We start from the raw sequence: 26,602 nt of genomic DNA on the forward strand, positions 1-26,602 counted from the left end.
TCATCTTGTAGAGGCAGCTACCATGCGCTACTTGGAGCTATTCTGAATAACTGCTCTACTATACGAATTGGGTTTACTACTCAGAGTCATCCAGATTAATGTCAAAGTTTGCATCGATGTAACCCTTTACGACGAACTCTTTTACCACCTCCATAATCGAGAAAATTCCTTAGTCCACTAGTTACTAAGGATAAGTTTGACCGCTGTCATGTGATCCATTCCTGGATCACTCTTGTACCCCTTGATTGACTCATGGCAATGCACACTTCAGGTGCGGTACACAGCATAGCATACAGTAGAGCCTACGTCTAAAGTATAGGGGACGACCTTCGTCCTTTCTCTCTCTTCTACCGTGGTCAGATCTTGAGTCTCACTCAATGCTCACACCTTATAACAAAGACAAGAACTCCTTCTTTGCTGATCTATTTGAACTCCTTCAAAATCTTGTCACGGTATGTATTCATTTGAAAGTACTATTAAGCGTTTTTTATCTATCCTTATAGATCTTGATGCTCAATGTTCAAGTAGCTTAATCCAGGTTTTCCATTGAAAAACACTTTTCAAATAACCCTATATGCTTTCCAGAAATTCTACATCATTTCTGATCAACAATATGTCAACAACATATACTCATCAGAAATTCTATAGTGCTCCCACTCACTTCTTTGGAAATACAAGTTTCTCATAAACTTTGTATATATAAACCCAAAATCTTTGATCATCTCATCAAAGCGTATATTCCAACTCCGAGATGCTTACTCCAGTCCTTAGAACGATTGCTGGAGCTTTGCATACTTGTTAGCATCTTTTAGGATTGACAAAAACCTTCTGGTTGTATCACATACAACCTTTCCTCAAGAAAATTGTCGAGGAAACAATGTTTTGACATCCTATCTGCAAGATTTCATAAATAATGCAGTAACTGCTAATACAATTCCAACAGACTCTTAGCATCGCTACGAGTGAGAAAGTCTCACCGTAGTCAACTCCTTGAACTTGTCGGAAAACATCTTAACGACAAGTCGAGCTTTCTTAATGGTGATACTTACCATCATTGTCCGTCTTCCTTTTAAAATCCATCCGTACCCAATAGCCTTACGACCATCAAGTAGTTCTTCCAAAGTCTATACTTTGTTTTCACACATGGATCCTCTCGGATTTTATGGCCTTGAGCCATTTGTTGGAATCTGGGCCCACCATCGCTTCTCCATAGCTCGTAGGTTCATTGTTTTCTAGCAACATGACCTCCAAGACAGGATTACGTACCACTCTGAAATAGTACGCATCCTTGTCGACCTACGAGGTTTGGTAGTGACTTGATCCGAAGTTTCATGATCACTATCATCAGCTTCCACTTCAATTGGTGTAGGCGCTACAGGAACAACTTCCTGTGCCCTACTACACACTGGTTGAAGTGACGGTTCAATAACCTCATCAAGTCTCCGCCATCCTCCCACCCAATTCTTTCGAGAGAAACTTTTCCTCGAGAAAGGACCCATTTCTAGAAACAATCACTTTTGCTTCCGGATCTGAAATAGGAGGTATACCCAACTGTTTTGAGTGTCCTATGAAGATGCATTTATCCGCTTTGGGTTCGAGCTTATCAGGCTAAACCCTTTTCACATAAGCGTCACAGCCCCAAACTTTAAAAAAATGACAGCTTAGGTTTCTCTAAACCATAGTTCATACGGTGTCATCTCAACAGAATTACGTGGTGCCCTATTTAAAGTGAATGCGGTTGTCTCTAATGCATAACCCATAAACGATAGTGGTAATTCGATAAGAGACATCATGGTTTGCACCACATCCAATAGGATGCAGCTATGATGTTCGGACACACCATCACACTATGGTGTTTCAGGCGGCATTAGTTGTGAAAAAAATTCCACAATGTCTTAATTGTGTACCAAACACGTAACTCAGATATTCATCTCTATGATCATATCATAGACATTTTATCTTCTTGTCACGACGATCTTCAACTCCACTCTGAAATTACTTGAACCTTTCAATAATTCAGAGTGGTGTTTCATCAAGTAAATATACTTAGAATCTACTCAAATCATCTGTGAAGTAAGAGCATAACAATATTCACTGCGTGCCTCAGCACTCATTGGATTGCACACATCAAATGTATTACTTCCGACAAGTTGCTCTCTTGTTTCATCTCACTGAAAATGAGGCCTTTCAGTCATCTTGCCCATGTGGTATGATTTGCATGTCTCAAGTGATTCAAAATCAAGTGAGTCCAAATGATCCATCTGCATGGAGTTTCTTCATGCGTATAAACCAATAGACATGGTTCGCATGTCTCAAACTTTTCAAAAAAATAACGAGTGAGTCCAAAGATCCATCAACATGGAGCTTCTTCATGCGTTTTATACCAATATGACTCAAATGGCAGTGCCACAAGTATGTGGTACTATCATTACTATCTTATATCTTTTGGCATGAACATGTGTATCACTACGATCGAGATTCAATAAACCATTCATTTTAGGTGCAAGACCATTGAAGATATTATTCAAATAGACAGAGTAACCATTATTCTCCTTAAATGAATAACCGTATTGCGACAAACATAATCCAATCATGTCTATGCTCAAGCAAACACCAAATAACAATTATTTAGGTTTAACACCAATCTCGATGGTAGAGGGAGCATGCGATGCTTGATCACATCAACATTGGAACCACTTCCAACACATATCGTCATCTCACCTTCAGCTAGTCTCCGTTTATTCCGTAGCTTTTTATTTCGAGTTACTAACACTTAGCAACCGAACCGGTATTTTAATACCCTAGTGCTACTAGGAGTACTAGTAAAGTACACATTATAATGTATATCCAATATACTTCTATCGGCCTTGCCAGCCTTCTCATCTACCAAGTATCTAGGGTAGTTCTGCTTCAGTGACCGTTCCCGTTATTTCAGAAGCACTTAGTCTCAGGTTTGGGTTCAACCTTGGGTTTCTTCACTAGAGCAGCAATTGATTTGTCGTTTCATGAAGTATCCCTTTCTTTCCCTTGCCCTTCTTGAAACTAGTGGTTTTACTAACCATCAACAATTGATGCTCCTATTTGATTTCTACTTTTGCGGTGTCGCGAATAGCTCAAGGATCATCATATCTATCCCTGATATGTTATAGTTCATCACGAAGCTCTGGCAACTTGGTGGCAGTGACTTTGGAGAACCATCACTATCTCATCTGGAAGATTAACTCCCACTCAATTCAAGCGATTATAGTACTCATACAATCTGAGCACATGCTCAACGATTGAGCTTTTCTCCTTAGTTTGCAGGCTTAAGAAACTTGTCAGAGGTCTCATACCTCTTGACGTGGGCACTAGCCTGAAATCCCAATTTCAGTCCTTGGAAAATCTCATATGTTCTGCGATGTTTCAAAAACGTCTTTGGTGCCTGAATTCTAAACCATTTAGCATTACGCACTGAACTATCATGTAGTCATGAAAACGTGTATGTCAGATGTTCCCAACATCCACAGCCGACGCTCGAGGTTCAGCACACTGAGCGGTGCATTAAGGACATAATCCTTCTGCGCAGCAATGAGGACAATCCTCAGTTTACGGACCCAGTCCGCATAATTGCTACTGTCAACTCTCAACTAAATTTTCTCTAGGAACATATCTAAAACAGTAGAACCAAAGCGTGAGCTATGACATAATTTGCAAAGACCTTTTGACTATGTTCATGATAATTAAGTTCATCTAATCAAATTATTTAATGAACTCCCACTCAAATAGACATCCCTCTAGTCATCTAAGTGATACATGATCCTAGTCAACTAGGCCGTGTCCGATCATCACGTGAGACGGACTAGTCATCATCGATGAACATCTTCATGTTGATCGTATCCACTATACGACTCATGTTCGACCTTTCGGTCTCTTGTGTTCCGAGGCCATGTCTGTACATGCTAGGCTTGTCAAGTCAACCTAAGTGTTTTGCATGTGTAAATCTGGCTTACACCCGTTGTATGTGAACATTAGAATCTATCACACCCGATCATCATGTGGTGCTTCGAAACAACAAACTTTCGCAACGGTGCACAGTTAGGGGGAACACTTTCTTGAAATTTTATGAGGGATCATCTTATTTATGCTACCGTCGTTCTAAGCAAATAAGATGTAAACTTGACAAACATCACATTCAAATCATAGAGTGACATGATATGGCCAATATCATCTCGCGCCTTTGATCTTCATCTTTGAGGCGCGGCATGATCACCTTCGTCACCGGCATGACACCATGATCTCCATCATCGTGTCTTCATGAAGTTGTCTCGCCAACTATTACTTCTACTACTATGACTAACGGTTAGCAATAAAGTAAAGTAATTACATGGCATTTTCAATGACACGCAGGTCATACAATAAATTAAGACAACTCCTATGGCTCCTGCCGGTTGTCATACTCATCGACATGCAAGTCGTGATTCTTATTACAAGAACATGATCAATCTCATACATCACATATATATAATTCATCACATCCTTTTGGCCAAATCACATCACATAGCATACCCTGCAAAAACAAGTTAGACGTCCTCTAATTGTTGTTGCATGTTTTACGTGGCTGCTATGGGTTTCTAGCAAGAATGTTTCTTACCTATGCAAAAGCCACAACGTGATATGCCAATTTCTATTTACCCTTCATAAGGACCCTTTTCATCGAATCCGGTCCGGTAAAGTGGGAGAGACAGACACCCGCTAGCCACCTTATGCAACTAGTGCATGTCAGTCGGTGGAACCTGTCTCACGTAAGCGTACGTGTAAGGTCGGTCCGGGCCGCTTCATCCCACGATGCCACCGAATCAAGATAAGACTAGTAACGGCAAGTAAATTGACAAAATCGACGCCCACATCAACTTGTGTTCTACTCATGCATAGAAACTACGCATAGACCTAGCTCATGATGCTACTGTTGGGGATCGTTGTAGAAATTAAAAAATCTCTACGATCATCAAGATCAATCTATGGAGAGACTAGCAATGAGAGAGAGCGGAGTGCATCTTCATACCCTTGAAGATCGTGATGCGGAAGCGTTACAAGAACGCGGACGAAGGAGTCGTACTCGCAGCGATTCAGATCGCGGTTGATTCTGATCTAAGCGTCGAACAACGGCGCCTCCGCGTTCAAAACACGTACAGCCTGGGGACGTCTCCTCCTTCTTGATCCAGCAAGGGGAGAGGAGAAATTGAGGGAGAGCTCCGGCAGCACGACGGCGTGGTGGTGGAGCTTGCAGTTCTCCGGCAGGGCTTCGCCAAGCACTACTACGGAGGAGGAGGTGTTGGGGAGGGAGAGGGCTGCGCCAGGGGAAGGGGTGCGGCTCCCATGCGCCTCCCCACTATATATAGGGGTGGAGGGGGCTGGTTTCTTGCCCTCCAAGTCCATTGGGGCGTTGGCAAAGGTGGGGAAAAGAAATCCCATCATTTCCCTTCCCCACCGATTGTTATCCCCCCTTTCTAGGGATCTTGATCTTATCCCTTCGGGATATGATCTTATTCCTTCTAAGGGGGGATCTTGGTGCGCCTTGACCAGGGGTGTGGGGCCTTGACCCCACTACCCACGTTCATGTGGGTCCCCCCATGCAGGTGGGCCCCACCCCGGAACCTTCTAGAACCTTCCCGGTACAATACCGAAAAATCTCGAACATTTTCCGGTGGCCAAAATAGGACTTCCCATATATAAATCTTTACCTCCGGACCATTCCGGAACTCCTCGTGACATCCGGGATCTCATCCGGGACTCCGAACAACATTCGGTAACTGCACACTAATTCCCATAACAACCCTAGCGTCACCGAACCTTAAGTGTGTAGACCCTACGGGTTCGGGAATCATGCAGACATGACCGAGACAGCTCTCTAGCCAATAACCAGCAGCGGGATCTGGATACCCATGTTGGCTCCCACATGTTCCACGATGATCTCATCGGATGAACCACGATGTCGGGGATTCAATCAATCCTGTATACAATTCCCTTTGTCAATCGGTACGTTACTTGCCCGAGATTCGATCGTCGGTATCCCAATACCTCGTTCAATCTCGTTACCGGCAAGTCACTTTACTCGTTTCGTAATGCATGATCCCGCGACTAACTACTTAGTCACATTGAGCTCATTATGATGATGCATTACCGAGTGGGCCCAGAGATACCTCTTCGTCATACGGAGGGACAAATCCCAGTCTCGATTCATGCCAACCCAACAGACACTTTCAGAGATACCTGTAGTGTACCTTTATAGCCACCCAGTTACGTTGTGACGTTTGGCACACCCAAAGCATTCCTACGGTATCCGGGAGTTGCACAATCTCATGGTCTAAGGAAATGATACTTGACATTAGAAAAGCTTTAGCAGACGAACTACACGATCTTGTGCTATGCTCAGGATTTGGTCTTGTCCATCACATCATTCTCCTAATGATGTGATCCCGTTATCAACGACATCCAATGTTCATGGTTAGGAAACCGTAACCATCTATTGATCAACGAGCTAGTCAACTAGAGGCTCACTGGGGACATGTTGTGGTCTATGTATTCACACATGTATTATGATTTCCGGATAACACAATTATAGCATGAACAATAGACAATTATCATGAACAAGGAAATACCATAATAACCATTTTATTATTGCCTCTAGGGCATATTTCCAACAGAGCATCCCTGTGGCAAAGAAATTGAAGAAGCGTGATTAGAATAAGATTACTGGGACTAGTTGATGAGACATAAACTCATCACAAATACAGTACGTAGAAGCCAGTAGAGGTATGTGCGGGGCAAAGAAGTAGAGAAATATCCACATGGAGTGATGTGGGTAGCTGGAGCAGTGGTGCAAGCCGGCTGTAAAGGAAATTGTACCTGACGGATGTCGGGACATAGCTCAACCTAGAGGATGGCGGCGGGATGCAGCAACTACCCACGTCGCTGCAGTGAGCAAGGGACAAAGGCAACCTCACCGGCTTTGTGAGAGAGAACGGCGGGGACCCCTGATCGGGACGTGCCGATAGTGGGTTTTCGCCGTCGGCGACGGCGATCGCATCTACACTAAGCATCCACCCTTCCCCCGACGGACGTGATCTGCCGGGATGTTAGAGATGTGGCCACAGTTGTTTTGTGTGAGAGAATGTGAAGAGAGCAACCCCAGCAAGCAACCGTGTAGGCTCGTCCTGGCTATCTATATAGTGGAGCGGTTTCCTTTTCTCTCCATATGAACATATTTAAATTGCGTACGTGCCACCGAAGAAAAAACTTTATTTATAAATGACGCGGCACCGTTCATGCGTGGTTCCCGACCCTCCATTATTTATAAGTGAGTAACTACTACTAGACGTGTCAAATTATCATGTGGGCTGCATCATCTTACAGAAATGAGCTCCACCGTGTCACGTGTGTGGTTGGGGAAGACGCAAGACGCAAAGAGTGCTACAAGTACACTACATGCGTGGGTGCGTGCACCTCTTCTCTTCGAGCATGGTTATTAAAAGTATAGCCCACTACTGTACTACCACGCGGTTATTATATATGGGCAAAGAGTATAGGCAGTAATAATGATTAATAAGCCATGAAATCACAAGGCCCGCCTTTCTCTATGTTTGATCGAGGAAGCAGCCATCATTTCACTCCTCGTTGAATATCCATCCGCTGCTACCTCTGCGAATAAATAAAACCTGCTTCTACCTCCGTAGCATGGTTAATAATATAGCCATGTCAATCATGACGTAGAAATATCATTCACTGATACGATAGGGCTGGATCAAAGGCTGGTGATTTTTTTACTTTGTCTCTTTCTGTTTTTGTCTCATTTACTCATTTTACATAGGAGCACTTGTAGAGGATGGCTATTCCTTTCGATGGGACTTCTTCATGGGGTTTAAGACTAAGCAGCTCCGAATTATGCCCGCTGCCCACCACTCTGAATCGTGCCATCTATGATAGGGAGTAGTCCCATTGCAACAATGAGGTCCACTAGGTCTAGCACGTCCTGTAAGAAGAGACTGTCACGCAAAACATACATCTTGTTGCCTTCTTCCTCGTACAGTACGTACCACTGGTACGTACTACTAGTACTACTACTACTACTCGTTCTCCTATAAACCTTGCGCTTGGCATCTCCAAAATATTAACCTTGCGATTGGCTCTTCGCCTCTTCGGGAAGTCGAGCGGTAATGGTACTGTAGTATATATCGTTCAGGCTATATGAGCCGAATGAATTGCTGCACGTCCACCACGTGGGCGAGGGTCGAGGGGCGAGGGAGAGTGCGTACTATTACGTCCGTTTCAATATTGACTACATAAGGAGCAAAATGAGTGAATCTACACTCTAAAATACGTCTATATGCATCACTGTTTGGAGTATGTACTAGTAGTTCATATTGAAATCTACTAAAGGACATATATTCCAAACAATATGATAATCTCTCTAACCAAGGTAGGTACGAGGAGTAAACGGAGGGAGTAGTAAAATTTTCTCCTCGTCCTGCGAGCCACCGCGCACGTGGGCGAGGGAGCGGGCGTAAGGCGTAGTAAGAAAGCTTCACCTCATCCTATGAGCCACCGCGCCCGTGGGCGGGGGTGACGGCATACTAAGCAAGCTTCTCCTCGTTCTGCGAGTTGACGGGACACATCAAAAGTAATACGCATAGAGCATCTCGAGTGTATAGAGCATTGCCTCTAAGGTAGGCCCCACATGATTTGCCTCTTTTTTAACATAACGCGTCAACTCGCAATTTGTTTGTTCACCCGTGGTAGACGATCCTCCATCTAGTGGACAACCAGTACACGTGTCAAATTACCACGTGGGCTGCCTTTTTGTACAAAAATGAGCTCCACTGTGTACCCGCGCGGGTGTGGTTGGGAAAGAGACGGGAGTACGTGCGCCGTGCGTGCACCTCTTCTCTTCATGCACGTCCCCCACCTACGTGTGTGTGTGAGAGAGACACGAACCTAGACAGATGGCATGTGCGTTCGTGAGTGTTTTTTATTTGGGGGAGGTGATTTTGTGAATGTATTTGTGGGAATATGTGTCGATGACATCTCAAACAAAAATTTGACACATGCAATGTGTGTGAAATAGAGGCCTATCGATATCATATATAGAGGGGGCGATCCACGAGAAGAGAGGGAGGGGTCATAGATATCGATAGAGTCGAAGGGAGGATCAAGTGGGTGGGTGCGAGATTGATGAAGAGAGCCATCAAAATTGTGTGTGTGCAAGTCAAAGATATAGGGCGACTGACCTACCGGAACATCAGAGGGCACATGGCAAGTTTGTGTGTGGCAGGGAGACATGACTAGAGCGCTCGATGTATCGGTGTGTGTGGGGGGAGGAGGGGGAGGCAGAGGCCTAACTAGAGAGGTATAACGACTCGTATATGTGTTGAGAAGGAGAGACCCAACTATGTCTTGAGGGAGATCAGTCGACATCCATACATAATTGAAGGACGGGAAATAGGTTGGGACAGAGAGAGAGAGAGGAGAGATAGAGGGAGGGAGAGGGGTAGAGTGCTGGATGGGTGATGGAGTTGCTTCTCAAAGATGGTGGGAGAGGCCTACTAGACAAATAGAGGGTAGAACTGCAATATTATCAATAAGAGTGGGGATGTGTTTCTGTGTGTGCCTGTGCGTGATAGATATGTCGGGACGCATGCATGGATGATTGAGGGGAACCATGTGTTTGGTAAGCCAGCCTAACTAGATCGGTAGATCAATTGTTGTTTGTCGGAGGAAGGGAGAGACATAACTAATGAGGTAGATCGATCGACACGTGGGGAAAAACGAGTTATAAGGACCTAGCTAGCTATATGTATAGCGGGAGATTGGTCGCACACATGTAAGGTAGGTAGTTCCCCTGCCCCCATGCCGTCCCCAAGGGGAGACACGGGCGAACCCTCTTCCCGCCGTTGCTAGTCCCCCTCCTCCCCGCGCGCCCTCGCCGCCTGGCGAAGTCCCTCCATGGGTGGCGGCGGCGAGGCAGTTCACCCTCTTCTCTCCCTCTGCTCAACCCCGGACTCTCCCCTCGCTCCCCCTAACCTTGGCTCGGTCAGCCACCGGTGGAAGCTTCTCTGGCACGCCGTCGGTTGGTGGTCTTCCCGGGAGGAGGTAGCCATAGCCAGAAGGGTCCGCGCAGTGCCTCTCCTCGGCCTTGGGGACTCATTGACCAGCAGCTCACCCCGGCTCTAATCAACGCCATCATATACATGTGGAGACTAGAAAGGCACAAGTCAATGCGTATGGATTTACTTCATTGGGATGTAAATCGTTTGCACCATGGCTCAGGCCTAGAGGCAACTCGACCCATAAGTGGGTCAACTTCTAGATGTGGAGCCTCGAATATGATAGCGGCATCCCCAAGTATCCAATGGTGAAAGAGAACAACTTCTAGTAAGGTTGCCTACAATCCGATGTTAGTCCTCGACATAATACCCTAATACCATGACCTCGCTCTTATCGAAATTGATCTTAAGGTCAGACATGGCCTCAAAGCATAGAAGAAGGAACTTGAGGTTGATGATATCAAGTTCTGACCCCTCAGCCATGATCATGGTGTCATCCGCATATTGAAGGTGTTTAACACCAGTCCCGGGATAACATGACCAATCACACTGGAGATGTGGGTGGATCCTACCTCCCCATTAATTTTAGTTGTGTGCTACCTATTCTAATCAACTGTATGATCCAAGAACACCAACGGCCATCGAACGCCCTTTTCTCAAGAACTAAGGGAATGGACCAGTTGAGGCAATCTTATGGCTTTTGGAAATCCAACTTAAAGAATGTGCCTTTCCAGTTTCCAGCGCTGGACTTTAACCTCATGATCGATGTCATGACTTGTTAGAATTTCATTATGGATGGGATGGCCCTTGAGAAAGGCGAACTGGTAAGGATGGGAGAAATGTTTCATCATCAGGGCAGATCGGGCCTGCTCACACATACCTTAGAGACAATCCATTGTAATCATCCCGATCAGCCTAAAATGATGTATATCATCGCTTCAACTATCTTGGGATCAGAGTAATGAACTAATGATATCGCTGATAGTATGAGAGTTGTTAGGATAATCATGACTTGACCGTGCATGCATATGGTTTTGTGGATAAGCTAGCTATGTGTGCCTTGACCGACTCGTGTGCGTGCGTGAGTTTGTTAGATGCATGCAGGTTGTTAGCCAGCTTTGTGGAGTGGGGTTAGTGGCCGGGTGATCAATTCGTGCGTGTGTTAGTGGTCGGTGTGTGGCCGTGGTCTGGTCATGCGTGCGTGTGTGTATTGGGTATAAAAAGCCCCTCATGTACTGCTTGAAGCGGCGCCGGTATGAGCCGAGTCTAAGAGCCAGAGATGAGGTAGTCTCCGCCGAGACCGTGGTATGCGCCCGGTCGGTTGTGAGAGAGCTCCTCTAGGTAGGCTGCGGTGTGTTGCCGCGCCCAGGTATGTGCCTAGTAAGGTGAGGCCGTTCGTGCGGCCGAGGCGTTTGTGCGCCGAACAAATTGTGTGCTCCATCTTCCACCTTCGTTTGTGCGAGTGAGAGAAAGTGAGCGGCAACAACATTTGGTATCATGAGCTTGGTTATCTCGGGCATCGTTCCTCTTGTCGGAGGCGTGCCGGCGACGGCGGCGTTCGCCGGCGGCTGCGCGATGGAGCTCCAGGCCGTGTGTCGGCCTAAGGAGATGCGCGGCGCTTTGACCGTCGTGGCGGACGCGGAGGCGGCAAGCGGTGAGCCCGCGGCGGACGCGGAGGCGGCGCACTGTGACATCTTACGTGCGACGAGCGCGGAGGCCCCGGCGGCACGGCGAGAAAACCGCGGAGGTACTGCATGGTGCCACAGAAGGGCGCGGAGGCGCAACACGCGCGTCGGACATGGAGGCGCGCAACGAGCACGTGGCGACGGCACCACGCGGCGGGACCAGACGTGGTGGTGGCACACGGCTTCAACGTCGAGCGAGCAACCGCTGTCAGAGTAATGGGCCATGGGTAGCCTAACCCGAGTCCCCGAACCTTTCAAGACATCGGGGCCGACTGCGCCCCGCAAGACATCAAGATGAAGCGCCGCCTTCTGGTGGCCGGCTGTCCCAAGCGGCCGGCTGCCAGAAGGCGGCTAAGCTCCAGAAGGCAGCACCAAGACGGGGTGACTCCTTGCAGGTGGCCTCCAGAGAGGCCGGCTCCTAGCAGGCGGCCCACGGCGCCCTTAGAGTTTGCGCCCCCATTAAGAAGACATGACAGGGTGAGGCTACAGTATAGCCCATCACCCCCGTATCCAGGGCCGGGCGTGGCCACAGTGCTCCGTACAGGCGGAGATCTCCGCCCGGCGCGGCACTATTGCCACTCCACCCCTGACGTCACTGCTGGCAGGCGGAGCCCTGTTCCCACGACGACTTGTCGGTACAGCCTGCAGGCGGCGGGTCCTACCGGGCTGCGAGAGCCCGGAGGACGGCAGAGGCCTGGCCAGTTGGATCCGAGGGAGGCCGGCCTCCAGCAGGCGGCCCTCTCCTCCCTCGGGGTCCATGCCCCATTAACCAGATGAGATAGGAAGTAGCTACAGTGATCTCCCACCAGACAGCGGGATTGTAGCCACGCTTCCCTGACCAAGTACACGTCATCAGCATCACGGCTATAGTAACCAGCAGCCGGCAAGACCCGCAAGCGGCGGGAGCGGCCTGTCGGCTCCGTACCAGACCAGGCGGCGGGCCCCGCAGCCGGCGGAGAAGCCGGCGACCAGAGACACTGACAGCCGGGTCCTACACCCGGCCAGATTACCATTGTACCCCTGGGGGGTAGGCCTATATAAACCCCCCAGGGCACCCATGCAAAGGGTTCCCAACCTGTTAGAACTAGACTCATACCTAGAGGAAGGAGAGAGCATGACTGCCTTCTTCTACCTCTAGCATACAGCTCGAGGAGCACCATTGTATCCACTACTGCCTTAGTGATCATGCGGAGACCCCGCAGAGCAGGACTAGGGGTGTTATCTCCTATGAGAGCCCCGAACCTAGGTAAAGTACGCCGGCGTTCGTGTCTACGCCTCATCCTGCTTCCAGGCACCGGCGACGTTCTACTCGCTCCCACCATGATAAGCCATCCTTTGGCGTATGTCGCACCCAACCCCCGACATTTGGCGCCCACTGTGGGGCAAGGTGCACCGTCATCCGGAGACTTGTTCTGGACAGGAACCTTGTTCCTGCCTGGCGAACGCAGCGAGCCCGGCATGCCAGACGGCATCTGCGCCGACGCGATGCACGGCACGGAGGTCGCCTGCGCGGCAAGCTGCCTCGCCGATCTTGTTGGCGAGATTCGCCTCTCCGACGAGCCCGTATCTGACGCGGGCACAGAAGGCCCCGAGAGCCGCCTCGTCAGCCTCCTCGATCAGCTCCATGTCGCCAGTGAGCCTGCTGTGGACTTGGAGTCGGTTGGCTCCACCGACCCAATGCTCGTCGACTCCGACATAGTGTCGCTTGACGCGTTCCCCACCAACATGGTGGTCTACGACGAACAGCTTCCTCGCGAGGACAGTAGCGGCAGCACCATCACGGAGGTGCTCGTCATCAGCCACGACGAGCACTCTGGCGGAGGTGGCCAGGATCCGTTGCAGGCGGCGCTGCAAGACCTGACTGCGCCCATCCCGGAAGACGCCGACGTTGAGACGCTGGAGGCATGCCGTGTCCAGCTCGTCGAAAGCGCCAACCGGCTGGCCAGCGTGAGACGCCTTTCGGAGGCCTACCAGCGTGCGATGGACCGTGCCGTCGGCGGCACGCCGGCTCCTGGTGGGCCTAGTCGCATTGGCCTGATCCGGCAGCATGGCGCGACCATCGCCAGCATGTTCGGGACAGATCGTCCCGTCTACACCACGCCCGCAGAGAGCATACGACCTGCCCAGGCGGCAGCATACGAGCTAGACAAGCTCGAGGGCGACAAGCATCGCCACATGACGAAGCGCGTCCAGCAGCTCCTAGACGCGGCTGCTGAGCAGCAGGAGGCCGACTGCCGCACTGAAGTGCCCAACCGGCGAAACGACGATCCGCCTCCCCGCCGAGAGCAAGGCGCGACATCTCGGACGCCGACTGGCGGCGTCCGCGATAGAAGAGACAAGGAGCCAGCTGCCAGCCATAGCCGGACTCGCATCACCATCGAGCGCGATCAAGACGGCCGCCCAAGAGCAGTGCAGCGACAAGACGACTGTCCGCCTCCCCCTCCCCGCAGGGAGAGGCGCATTTCACCGCCGCCTGTTGACCACCCGACGCTCGGCGACCGCCTTGGCCGCCGAGAAGGAGTCGGAGAGAACGACGCCCGCCACCGGATCGACCGCCTCAACCAATCCCTGGCACTAGAAGAAGAAGATGAGCTGGGTCCGCCTTGTTTTGGCCCCCACATCTGAGATGAGCCCTTCCCCAAAGGGTTTACTCTCCCGAGATATACACCCAAGTACACCGGCTCCGTGAAGCCGGAGGACTGGCTGGTCGACTACTCCACAGCCGTCAGCATCGCCAACGGCAACAAGCGCGTTGTCTTGAAGTACGTTCCACTCATGCTCCAGGGCACGGCCCGGACATGGCTAAACAACCTCAAGCCCCGCAGCATCAACAGCTGGGTCGATTTCACTGAAGCCTTCATCCGCAACTTCACCAGCACGTACAAGTGGCCGCCCAAGCCTCGCCAGCTCTCCTTGTGCGTCCAAGGCCCCAACGAGTCGACTCGCGACTACCTCACACGTTGGGCTGAGCTGCACAACTCTTGCGAGGGCGTGCACGAGGTGCAAGCCATCGAGTACTTCACCGCCGGGTGCCGAGAAGGCACCCTCCTCAAGCACAAGCTTCTCTGCGACGAGCCGACGACCCTCAACGAACTGCTGATCATAGCAGACAAGTACGCCATGGCCGACTCCTCCATGAAGGCGGAGATCCAAGTTGACGCATCAGGCAAGGTGGCCCCTCAAGCTCCTCGGACCCCGGCTGATGACACCAGTCGGCATCAGCAACAGAATGACCATAAGCGCAAGGCCACGCAGCCGGCTTCCACAAGCCGACAGGTGGTGACAGTTGAAGACCAGCAGTCGGAAGGGCAGCCTCCTCCCAAACGCTAAAAGGGCGGCAAGCCCAACTGGCTGCCCGCCTTCTCGTATGAGCAGACTCTAGATGCACCCTGCAAGTTCCACAGCGGCGCGAAGCCGTCCAACCACACCACTCGGAAATGCCACTGGCTCACTAGGATTGCCAAGGGCGATGGACTCCTGCCTCCTCTGCCTGCCGGCCCGCCGCCTCCTCCTCCCCAGCAGCCGGCTGTTCGGCCAGTCGGCGCAATACAAGATGAATATCCTAAAGAGCATGGAGCTTATGTCGTGTTCACCAGTGTGGCCAATGATAAGCACAGCAGGCGGCAGCGGCAACAAGAAGTAAATGCAGTAGCATCAGAGACCCCCGAGTTTATGCATTGGTCTGAAAAGCCCATCAGCTGGAGTAGAGCAGACCACCCGGAGGTGATGCCTTCTCCTGGTTCTTATGCTCTGGTGTTGGATGCCACCTTCTCCATGGAGAGGTGGGCTACTCGCTTCTCCCGAGTTCTGATAGATGGCGGCAGCAGCATCAACATCGTGTACAAAGATACTATGGAGAAGTTGGGAATCAAGCAGAAACAGCTCCACCCCAGTCGGACTGTATTCCATGGCTTAGTTCCTGGCCTTTCCTGCTCACCAATCGGCAAGACCCAGATAGATGTCCTCTTCGGAGACAAAGATCAATTTCGCCGAGAGCCAGTATGGTTTGAGGTGGTGGACCTTGAGAGCCCCTATCATGCGCTACTTGGCCGGCCTGCTCTGGCCAAGTTCATGGCGGTCCCCCACTATGCTTACCTCAAGATGAAGATGCCGAGCTCCAAGGGAATCCTGACCATAGCAGGGGACTACAAGAAGTCGTCCGCCTGCGCAGCAGACAGCAGCCGGCTAGCCGAGTCCCTCGTGATCGCGGCTGAGAAGCGGCTCCTTGACCGGGTTGTGGCGATGGCAGGCAAGCAGCCGGAAATGTCACCCGACCCCAAGGAGTCGGAAGCCGAGGGCTCGTTCAAGCCGGCGAATGAAACGAAGAAGATACCTTTGGAACCGGAGCACCCGGAGAGGCACGTTGTCATAGGTGCAAACCTTGACCGCAAATAGGAAAGCGAGCTCGTCGATTTCCTCCATGAGAATCGGGACATCTTTGCATGGTCTCGCAAGGACATGCCGGCTGTTCCGACGGATTTCGCCGAGCACAAGCTACATGTCCGACCTGATGCCAAGCCAGTCAGGCAGCCCTTGCGCCGCCTATCAGAAGAGAAGAGAAGAGTTGTTGGAGAAGAGATAGCCCGGCTTTTAGCAGCCGGCTTCATCATGGAGGTGTTCTTTCCAGAATGGTTAGCCAACCCAGTCCTTGTACTGAAGAAGAATAAGCAGTGGCGCATGTGTATTGATTATACCAGCCTCAACAAAGCTTGCCCCAAAGACCCATTTGCTTTGCCAAGAATTGACCAAGTGATTGACTCCACAGCCGGATGTGAGCTGTTGAGTTTTCTGGATGCATACTCAGGGTATCATCAGATCAAGCTGAACCTGGCCGACAGGCTGAAGACCGCCTTCATCACGCCATTCGGAGCCTTCTGCTACCTGACCATGACATTCGACTTGAGAAATGTCGGCGCCACATTTCAGCGTTGCATGCAGAAGTGTCTCCTCAAGCAACTCGGCAGAAACGCCCACGTCTATGTGGACGATGTTGTGGTGAAGACGGAGAAGCGCGGAACGCTGCTAGCAGACCTCAAGGAGACCTTTGAAAACTTGCGCCGCTTTCAGATCAAGCTCAACCCGGAGAAATGTCTCTTTGGAGGACCAGCCGGCCAGCTTCTTGGCTTCCTCGTCTTAGAGCGCTGCATAGAGTGCAACCCTGTGAAGATCAAGGCCATCGAGAGGATGGAGGTTCCACCCGACTGCTGGACATGCAAAAATTTACCGGCTGCTTGGCATCCATCAGCCGTTTCATCAGTCGGCTGGGTGAGAAGGCTCTTCCCCTGTACCAGAGGAAGACCACTTTTTTCGAGTGGAACGTCAAGGCGCGCCCCCACAGAGAAGTACAAAAAATCAAAGATGAAGAAGTGAGAAGCATACCCGGATGGCTGCACGCGATTCCAAGAAGGCCTTATTGCACCGCTTCAGAGCGTCGGCCTCGGCTCGGAGTTTGCCTTGGACGTCCAGGATCGCCTGATTCAAAGGGCCCGTCCCGCCTCCCCGCACCCAGTCAGCGGGCGCGGCGCTGGTCGCCTCGGCATCGGGGATTGATGAGCTCGCGACACTGGCTTCCAGCGGCCGTGGCGCTGAGGCCGCCTTTGCAAAGCGACGACGCGTTGGTGTGAGGGCCCCAGGAGTCGGGCCCATCACCATCTCGTCTCCGGCTGGTGGCACCGGCAGATCAACTGGCTTCTTGTCCTGCGCTCCTTCGGACGGTGGTGGCGGAGGCACGACTACGTCCGGCATAACGACGTCGCCGCCTTCCCTCTCCATGATCGGGTGCTCATCACCGGCTCCTCCAGTCGGCGCCGTGAGCTCTGGTGGAGGCGGTGCGGAATTCAAAGGAACGACGAATAGCGGCTCCTGGCGGCGCGCGGCTTCTTCAAGCCGCTTCTTCGCGGCGGCATCGGCCTCGGCCTCCGCAAGCTTCTTCAGTGCGGCGGCCTCCGCCTTGTCTGCCTCCGCCTTCTCCAGGCGGGCGGCCTCCTGCTCCTCGCGCGCCTCACGCGCGTTTCGTTCCTGCACCTCCCGGAGGTCGGTCGTAGGATCGATTCGCCAGCTAGTGGTGGAGGTCTCCGCCGACCCGATAACGGAGGCGGCGGCCGACTTCTCAAGTGAGAGCGGAGCCCTAGGTCAAGAAGACGAGGAGAGGAAGCTCAGATAGAATCAACAAGAAAGGAAAGCACGAGAAAAAGATACTTACGCCGGCACCATGGGAGGCGCCTTCGGGAGCTTCTGAAATTTGGCCGCCTTCGCGGCGGCCTCCTTCCGCCTGGTCGCAGCGGTCGGGTTCTTGGCCTTCTTCGGCGCGCTGCCGAACAAGGCGGCGCCCTGTTTACGCTTTCGCGTGCCGCCTCGAGCAGTCGGCTTGGCGAAGGGGCCCGCGTCCGCCTTGCCGGCGCCCCGTGAAGGGCGCGGCTCGTCCTCCTCCTCGAAGTCGCCCGGCCACGTCTCGACACCGCTCCCTTCCTTAGAGCCGCTGGCTCCATAGACGCCGCCTGTGGCGTCGTCCTCCAAGGTGGCAGCCCCCAGGTCGGGGTTGTCCACGTCGCTCACAGCTTGGTCCGGTTCGTAGGGGCCGCCCGCCCCCACGATGGCGGCCGTCGCCTCATACATGAAGATCTGTTTCAAAAGAGCAAGAGGCCGACTGGTCGATACAACAACGCGGAATCAAGATGAGGTACTGAAGAGGGAAAAAGACTGAAGAGCTTACGGCAGGCGGCGGTTCCGCGCGGGAGTACGGCTGCTTGCCGAAGCGCCAGGACCTCTCCAGGTTGAGGTCGGAGATCTCGTTCACCAAGTTTGCCACCTCGGCAGCCGGCATCTCCTTGGTACTCAGCCAGCACGGGTCGCGGTGCCCGCTCATCTGGCTGATCAAGTCAGGCCAGCCTTGGAGCGGGAGAACCCGGCGCGCGACGAAGATGACCAGCAAGTCGGACGCCTTGAGGCCTTCGGCTTCGGTCAGCACCCAGAGTCGGTTGATGGCAGCGACGCTGTCTGCTGACACAGGCTTCAGCTTGTAGCCCCAGTTAGCCTGAGGCTCAGCCGGTGGGCCGGCTTCGTAGGCCGGCAGGTTGAGGAAGTCGACTGCCGGGTCGACATTCTCCACGTAGAAGTTAGATTGCTGCCACATCTTGACCGACTGTGGCAGCTTGATGGCGGGGAAGACATTCTTCGGCGACGGCCGGCGCACCGCGATGAAGGCACCACACTAGGCCGCCTTCTCCCTGGCGGAGGTGCCTAGTTTGGTGTAAAAGAACGCTCCCCACAACTCGATGGTGGGGAGGATGCCGAGGTAGCCTTCACACATCGTGATGAAGGCGGATAGGAACATCACGGTGTTGGGTGTGATGTGATGAGGTTGGAGATGGTAGAACTCGAGGAACGAGCGGAGAAAGCCGCTCGCCGGTAGGCCGAAGCCGCGGATGAAGTGCGAGCGGAAGACGACCCGCTCGCCCTCCCCCGGCGCCGGCGAAATCTCCCCCGCAGGAGGCACGCGCACCTTCACGTAGCCCGCGCTGGGAAGGCGCCGCGTGTCGCGGAGGAAGGCGATGTGGTCTTCGTTGACGTTCGACCCCTCCTAACCTCCTCCCCGCTCGCACGCCATGAAGAGCTCGACGAGGGAAATGGCGCGGCGGGGGAGCTGATAGCTAGTGCGGGGCCAAGAGGGCTCGGGGCGGAAGAGCTCGACGGAGACGAGCAGCGGCAGCACTCCGGCGTAGCTTGGGGGCGCTGCAGCGGGAGGAAGAAGAAGGTGACGAGGATGGGGCAGGAGGGCATGCGTGCTCCGCCGCTCCCTCTCCTCCCCCTACTTATAGCCGGTGGGCCATGAAGCCGAGGGGGCGAGGCGTGGGATCGTGGGATTAACTGTGCCCACGACCCCACGTCCCCGTTTTTATCGCGCGAGTTACTGCGCGCAGTAACTCCGCAAGGAAGCTCAACCGGCCGCCTCGGCCGCAGCAGATCCGCTCGCGTGCCGAGGCCCGGTAGTGGCGGGCCCAGCCCGCTGTTGCGTCCCATCGCGCGCGTGGGCTAGCAGGCTGGCCCGGCTGGTTGACGCCACGTGGCGTGCCCATGACGGACGGTGGGCCTGGTGGCTAATCTAGCACGCCACCTGGTTCCCGCCATTGCGTTCGAAGTTTTCAGACAAGTCCGTCTGGTCGTGGCCGACTCCCTCCAGGCGGCACGCTAGGGGTCGGATGAAGCTTCATACCAGAGCACTCGGAGAAGGAAACTGTTGAGGCTTCTCGGCTTATCAGCTGCGACGCCTCACCAGCTTCGGGGACTACTGTCGGAGTAATGGGCCACGGGTAGCCTAATCCGAGTCCCCGAACCTTTCAAGACATTGGGGCCGGCTGCGCCCCTCAAGACATCAAGATGAAGCGTCGCCTTCTGGTGGCCGGCTGTCCCAAGCGGACGGCTGCCAGAAGGCGGCTAAGCTCCAGAAGGCGGCACCAAGACGGGCCGACTCCTTGCAGGCGGCCTCTAGAGAGGCCGGCTCCTAGCAGGCGGCCCACGGCGCCCTCAGAGTCTGCGCCCCCATTAAGAAAACAAGACAGGGTGAGGCTACAGTATAGCCCATCACCCACGTATCCAGGGCCGGGCGTGGCCACAGTGCTCCGTACAGGCGGAGATCTCCGCCCGGCGCGGCACTGTTGCCACTCCACCCCTGACGTCACTGCTAGCAGGCGGAGCCCTGTTCCCACGACGACCTGTCTGTACGGCCTGCAGGCGGCGGGCCCTACCGGGCAGCGAGAGCCCGTAGGACGGCGGAGGCCTGGCCAGTCGGACCCGAGGGAGGCCGGCCTCTAGCAGGCGGCCCTCTTCTTCCTCGGGGTCCGTGCGCCATTAACCAGATGAGACAGGAAGTGGCTACAGTGATCTCCCACCAGACGGCGGGACTGTAGCCACGCTTCCCTGACCAAGTACACATCATTAGCGTCACGGCTACAGTAACCAGCAGCCGGCAAGACCCGCAAGCGGCGGGAGCGGCCTGTCGGCTCCGTACCAGACCAGTCGGCGGGGCCCACCAGGCGGCGGGCCCCAGCAGCTGGTGGAGAAGCCGGCGACCAGAGACACTGACAGCCGGGTCCTACACCCGGCCAGATTACCATTGTACCCCTGGGGGTAGGCCTATATAAACCCCCAGGGCACCCATGCAAAGGGTTCCCAACCTGTTAGAACTAGACTCATACCTAGAGGAAGGAGAGAGCGTGCCTGCCTTCTTCTACCTCTAGCATACAGCTCGAGGAGCACCATTGTATCCACTAGTGCCTTAGTGATCATGCGGAGACCCCGCAGAGCAGGACTAGGGGTGTTATCTCCTAGGAGAGCCCCGAACCTGGGTAAAGTACGCCGGCGTTCGTGTCTACGCCTCATCCCGCTTCCGGGCACCGGCGACGTTCTACTCGCTCCCACCATGATAAGCCATCCTTTGGCATATGTCGCACCCAACCCACGACAACCGCGGCTCGGGCACGGCGAGTGGATGGTGCGTCGCTGCAGGCACGGAGGCGCGTGTTGGCGTCGGGCGGAGATGACCGTGACAACGACAACGGCGATTACGGGAGCTGCAACAACTCCGACGACAGCAAGTCAAGATTAAGGAGAAAATGTTAGGATAATCATGACTTGACCGTGCATGCATATGGTTGTGTGGATAAGCTAGCTATGTGTGCCTTGACCGACTCGTGTGCGTGCGTGAGTTTGTTAGATGCATGCAGGTTGTTAGCTAGCTTTGTGGAGTGGGGTTAGTGGACGGGTGATCAATTCGTGCGTGTGTGTTAGTGGCCGGTGTGTGGCCGTGGTCTGGTCATGCGTGTGTGTATCGGGTATAAAAAGCCCCTCATGTACTGCTTGAAGCGACGCCGATATGAGCCGAGCTTAGGAGCCAGAGATAAGGTAGTCTTTGCCGGAACCGTGGTATGCGCCCGGTCGGTTGTGAGAGAGCTCCTCTGGGTAGGCTGCGGTGTATTGCCGCATCCGGGTATGTGCCTAGTAAAGTGAAACCGTTTGTGCGGCCGAGGCGTTTATGTGCCAAAAAATTGTGTGATTCATCTTCCACCTTCATTTGTGCGAGTGAGAGAAAGTCAGCGGCAACAACAATATCTTCCATCCTCAACTATCTTGGGATCAGAGTAATGAAATAACGATATCGCTGATAGTATGAGAGTGACGCGGATGAAAGGATTGGTAATTACACATGCACATACGTGCATGCATGCATGCGAAGCTAGGCAGGGCCTCGTACCACATGCATGCTAGTATCTGCAACGAGGCAAGATACCAATCGAGTGCATGCATGCCCGGGCCATGCATACCGTCGACTGAGAACTCCATCGGCAGCCATGCAAGGACACTTTTATGATGCATCTCGAGTCAGACGACGACGACTGCCACCCTCACCCTCGTAGCTAGACCAGGCCACAAGTAGAATGGAGACCACGCAGCTAATATGCATGCGTCGTGTTGTGAATCAATCACTAGCCTGCCACGACCTCCTTCTATCGATCGAGCGAGTCTCCTCCCTTCTGCACTCTCTGCACTGATCTGATCTGCACACGGTCCCTACATACGCGTGCGGCCGGCCCCCCTCCCTCGCCCGGGGCCAGTGGCGAAGCCAATGTATAGGCTGTGTAGTCAAATGACTACACAACTTTATGGAAAAAGTATCATATATAAGCACAAATCATGCCAAAAATAATACAAAATTTGTAGAAATACATATATCTTGACAACACAAGATTGAGTTGACTACACATGATTAAAATCCTGGCACCGCCACTGCCCGGGGGTGCACAAGATGACCTCATCATACACCAGAGACAGCACAGCACACGTCCGAGCCCCTACTAGCACCTGCACTGTGTCGCCGTCCCCGGCCGGCCGTCCTCTATTCGTCTCAGTCACCATCAGGCCAACTCCACCACGTGAGCCTATTTTATCCACGCGCATCCGTTAGGGGTAAAATAGACGAACCAGACGGCCCAGCGTGCAGGCGCAAACAGACTTTTGTTCGTTTTCTGTCCGCTTTTGACTCATCCCCGGCCCAAGTTTGCGTCGCTTTTAAGGTGAAACGGACAGCAAGCGGACGCACGGGCCGTCTGCGCGTGTCCTCTCCTAGCCCGCCCGTCGGTGACACAGGGACGCCTTTTTCTATCCGCCCCCTCCCTCCGGCCGCATCCCCTCCACTCTTCTCCACTCTTCCCCACTCTTTCCCTCGTCGCCGCCGCCGCTGCCGCTGCCATTGCAGCTGTGCAGCTCGGACGCACGCTCGCCCAGCCCCTTCCCCTCGGCGCCCCCGAGCTACCCAACCACGAACACCTGATTTGCGCACCCGCCAGCCGGATTTGGGGTGGATCCGGTCAGTCTTAAGCTCGCCTGGCTGTGGGAGGCCGCGCCGCACCATGGACTGGCCGGGCACCGGGCCGGAAGGCCCTGGCAGGGCCACAAGGCCACATGCAGGCAGCGGCTCCTCCTCTAGCCGCTCGGATCTACACCGTCGGTGGTCCGCCAGCAGATACATGAATGGCGGTTGGTCGGGCTCGGTGCTAGCCCAAAAGCTCGTCGGCGCACCGTTGCCACTCGTTAAGTGCGACCACTGCCCAAAGAAGGTCGTGCGCCGCGTGTCTACAACGCCGGAGCATCCCGGATGGGTGTTCATCAAGTGCTTAAACGATGGTGTATGTGCTCTTTTTAGCTTCGGTTTGTGCTCTAGATTTACTAGTTGTGCTAACTTCAAATTATATTGTGTAGCATGGATGCAAGTTTTGGTATATTGGGAAGAAGAGTACATCGATATATTGATAGAGCGCAATTTAGTAGATGTTCGTGCACTTTTAGTTAGCATAGAGGCTGTAGATAAGAAAAGTGCACTTGTTGCTGGATTAAAGGCTAGACACGAGACTAGATGCGAGGAAGCAACCTCTACTTCTTTAGACTCGAAGAAGAAAGAAGCACGCAAGATCGAGCCTCCTCCGCAGATAAACATGAATGCATCGAGAAGGCACTAATCCAATTTACAGGAGCAGTTTTGGGAGTTGGATATCTTTTAAATGTATTCTTGTGGTTCTTGTTTTTTGTCTTACTTTTCTAGTCAAAATTTGGTGATGTATTCCCATATACCAAAATTGAATGATGAAAAAAAGTTAAGGCCTTGCAAAGAAAAAAGTACGCTGACAGGATACGGCTGGAATGCATCCGCGCGTTGGGCGCACGGCCACCGCATCTCAGAAACGGTCCGGACACGACTTCATTGTCCTATCCAAACAGACAGAATCCGGACAAAATGGACGTCAGATCGCGCGGTGGAGTTGGCGTATAGGTGTCCACTATATATATATACACGCTATTCGATCCATCAACCTTTCTCATCTAAGTCTCATCAGTCGGCGTAGTTGAGTACGGGTACTCTACTATTCGTCTGCTCTGGACCTCTGGTGTGGCTATGCCAGCTACCGGCGAGGGTCCTCGCGCCGCGCAGCCGGCGGCGGCGAGGAGGCCGAGCAGGTACGAATCGCAGAAACGGCGTGACTGGCAGACGTTCGTGCGGTACCTGGCGGCGCACCGCCCACCGCTCGTGCTGCGCCGGTGCAGCGGCGCCCACGTACTCGAGTTCCTCCGCTATCTCGACCGCTTCGGGAAGACCCGCGTCCACGCGCCGCCCTGCCCGGCCTACGGCGTACACGCGATAACGGCGACGGCGCCGTGCCAGTGCCCGATCGGCCAGGCGTGGGGCAGCCTCGACGCGCTCGTCGGCCGCCTACGCGCCGCCTTTGACGAGCGCTACAGCCGCAGCGGCGGCGCGCCGCCGCAGCAGCAGCAAGACGCCAGTTGCAACCCCTTCGCCGCACGCGCCGTCAGGCTATACCTGCGTGACGTCCGCGATGAGCAGTCTAGGGCGCGCGGCATCTCCTACCACAAGAAGAAGAAGAAGCGCAAGCTTGCCACTGGAAGCTGCATCGCGGAGGCCTCGTCCTCCAAGAACGGCGGCTGCGCGGACGCCAACTCGGACGGCGAACGCGGGCACAAGACTACGATGACGACGAAGGCTAACGTGGCGCCGGTGCCTCAAGCACCGCCACCGCTGCCGCCTCTGCCGCCATGCCTGGCCGGGGTACCGTTCGAGTGCGGCTCCGACACGGGAAGCATCGTTGGAGGAGGGGTGTCTACTGGCGCCGGCTGCTACGGCGGCATATACTTGCCGTTGTTCTTCAACGCATTTAATTAGCTTGTTGATAGCTTAGCCTCAAAATGCCTCGTAGTGCCCAATTAATGTTCGAGTATAATCGACGTACGGCCAGTGCGTCGTAATAACGTACCCTATGTTACTTTGCTTATTATTTTGCAGTTGTTCCGTTGGTCTACGTAGGCATTTCGTGTATCATTCAGAGTACTCATGACTCGTGAGAATGAGATCTAGCTTCCAACAACGATTTGTGCATGCACCCCAACAAACTAGTTTCCCAACATATTTATAATACTTGTGGTGGAGGTAGATTAAAAGATATGTGGACAGATTGCTGCAATTGCTTTGGCATGTGGGCCATGAAGAAACGGTACTGAATCGACTCTTCGTTACCACAGTAGCAACACCATCCTTGCTAATTTTATTTTCATAGTCTATCTTTTGTTAGGATGATCTGCCGATCTAAATACAACTTGAACATTTTTATTTTTGAAGGAATTTTTATTTTCCAAATATGCTTGTGGTCATTGGCAGATCTAGGGGTGGGGTCATATGGGGGCCATGGCCCCATACACAAATTATAAAATTTATTTTACTAGTGCACTGTTTGTTCATCATACAAATTTTGATGTAGTGTAGTTTTTTTTCTAGCAATTGTAATGTTGTTTATTGTTGCCCCCACATTGTCAAGTCCTAGATTCGCCACTGCTTGTGATGGAAATAAGGATGGCAATGGGTAGGGTATGGGCAGGGTAGAGCAATACCATATCCATACCCGTATAGTCAGTGGGTATAAAATTCTACCCATATCCATACCCATGGTATGAAACTTTACCCATACCCATACCCAACGGGTACCCGTATCCATTAGGTACCCAGCGGGTAGAACAAATAGTACACAGACTGTTCACAATTTTACACTCAATGATAGCACATTTGACAAAAAAACAATTATCTCAGCTCAATAATAGGGCAGATGAGTATATGACCACTCTCAAAATATAAAAATCACAACATACTCATAAGTCAATAGGTAGGGTATGGGTACTACCCATGGGAATAAAAGTCTGCTCATATCCTACCCATGTGGGTACGGTACCCGGGGGTAAAATTGCCACCCTTAGATGGAAAGACTGCTGGATAAGTGATGGCCATGTACATGAATTTGACTGCGAAGACCCTTGAGGATGGAGTAATACTAGACACACGTTTTATAGGGGATTTACGGGGTAGTTAGGATTTGATTGGTTCAAAAGTCTGTCGTTCATTGCCCATGAGTCTAGTATTACTCCTTGAGGACGTCAACTTTCAACAGAATAAAGTTGATCACCGTTAGCCTTTAAACAAGGTTTAGCCATTATGTCCATTTGCACCCAAGGGGTCTCCGGAAAGCAACGGTCAAAGACGCCTAGCCCATCACTATGGCAACCGAGACATGACATCTTCCATTCAACAGTATGTTAAAGACAAGGGTATTACAAGGCTAGTTGCGTATCACCAAACCATACATCTTCTCGGAACCTAGTAGTAAAGCCATTGCCTACCACAAATAGACCATTGTGAAAAAAACTATTCTTGACTTTCATGACCATGATACCTTTCCAGAAATGAGAATCTGTAGGTTTGACCTGAACCCTCAGAGAGTGTTTTAG

General features: G+C 52.7%; 1 protein-coding gene across 1 annotated transcript; it reads left to right on the forward strand.

The window, feature by feature from the left end:
• Nucleotides 1–24,125: 24,125 nt before the first annotated feature.
• On the forward strand, nt 24,126–25,244 carry LOC109743659 (protein LIGHT-DEPENDENT SHORT HYPOCOTYLS 5-like). The gene has a single exon (XM_020302752.4). The coding sequence runs from the start codon at nt 24,210–24,212 to the stop codon at nt 24,990–24,992; it is 783 nt and encodes a 260-aa protein (XP_020158341.1). The 5' UTR covers nt 24,126–24,209; the 3' UTR covers nt 24,993–25,244.
• The last annotated feature ends 1,358 nt before the right edge of the window (nt 25,245–26,602 follow it).

This window comes from Aegilops tauschii, chromosome 2 (assembly GCF_002575655.3).
Source record: "Aegilops tauschii subsp. strangulata cultivar AL8/78 chromosome 2, Aet v6.0, whole genome shotgun sequence".
In the NCBI taxonomy this organism is placed as follows: domain Eukaryota; kingdom Viridiplantae; phylum Streptophyta; class Magnoliopsida; order Poales; family Poaceae; genus Aegilops; species Aegilops tauschii.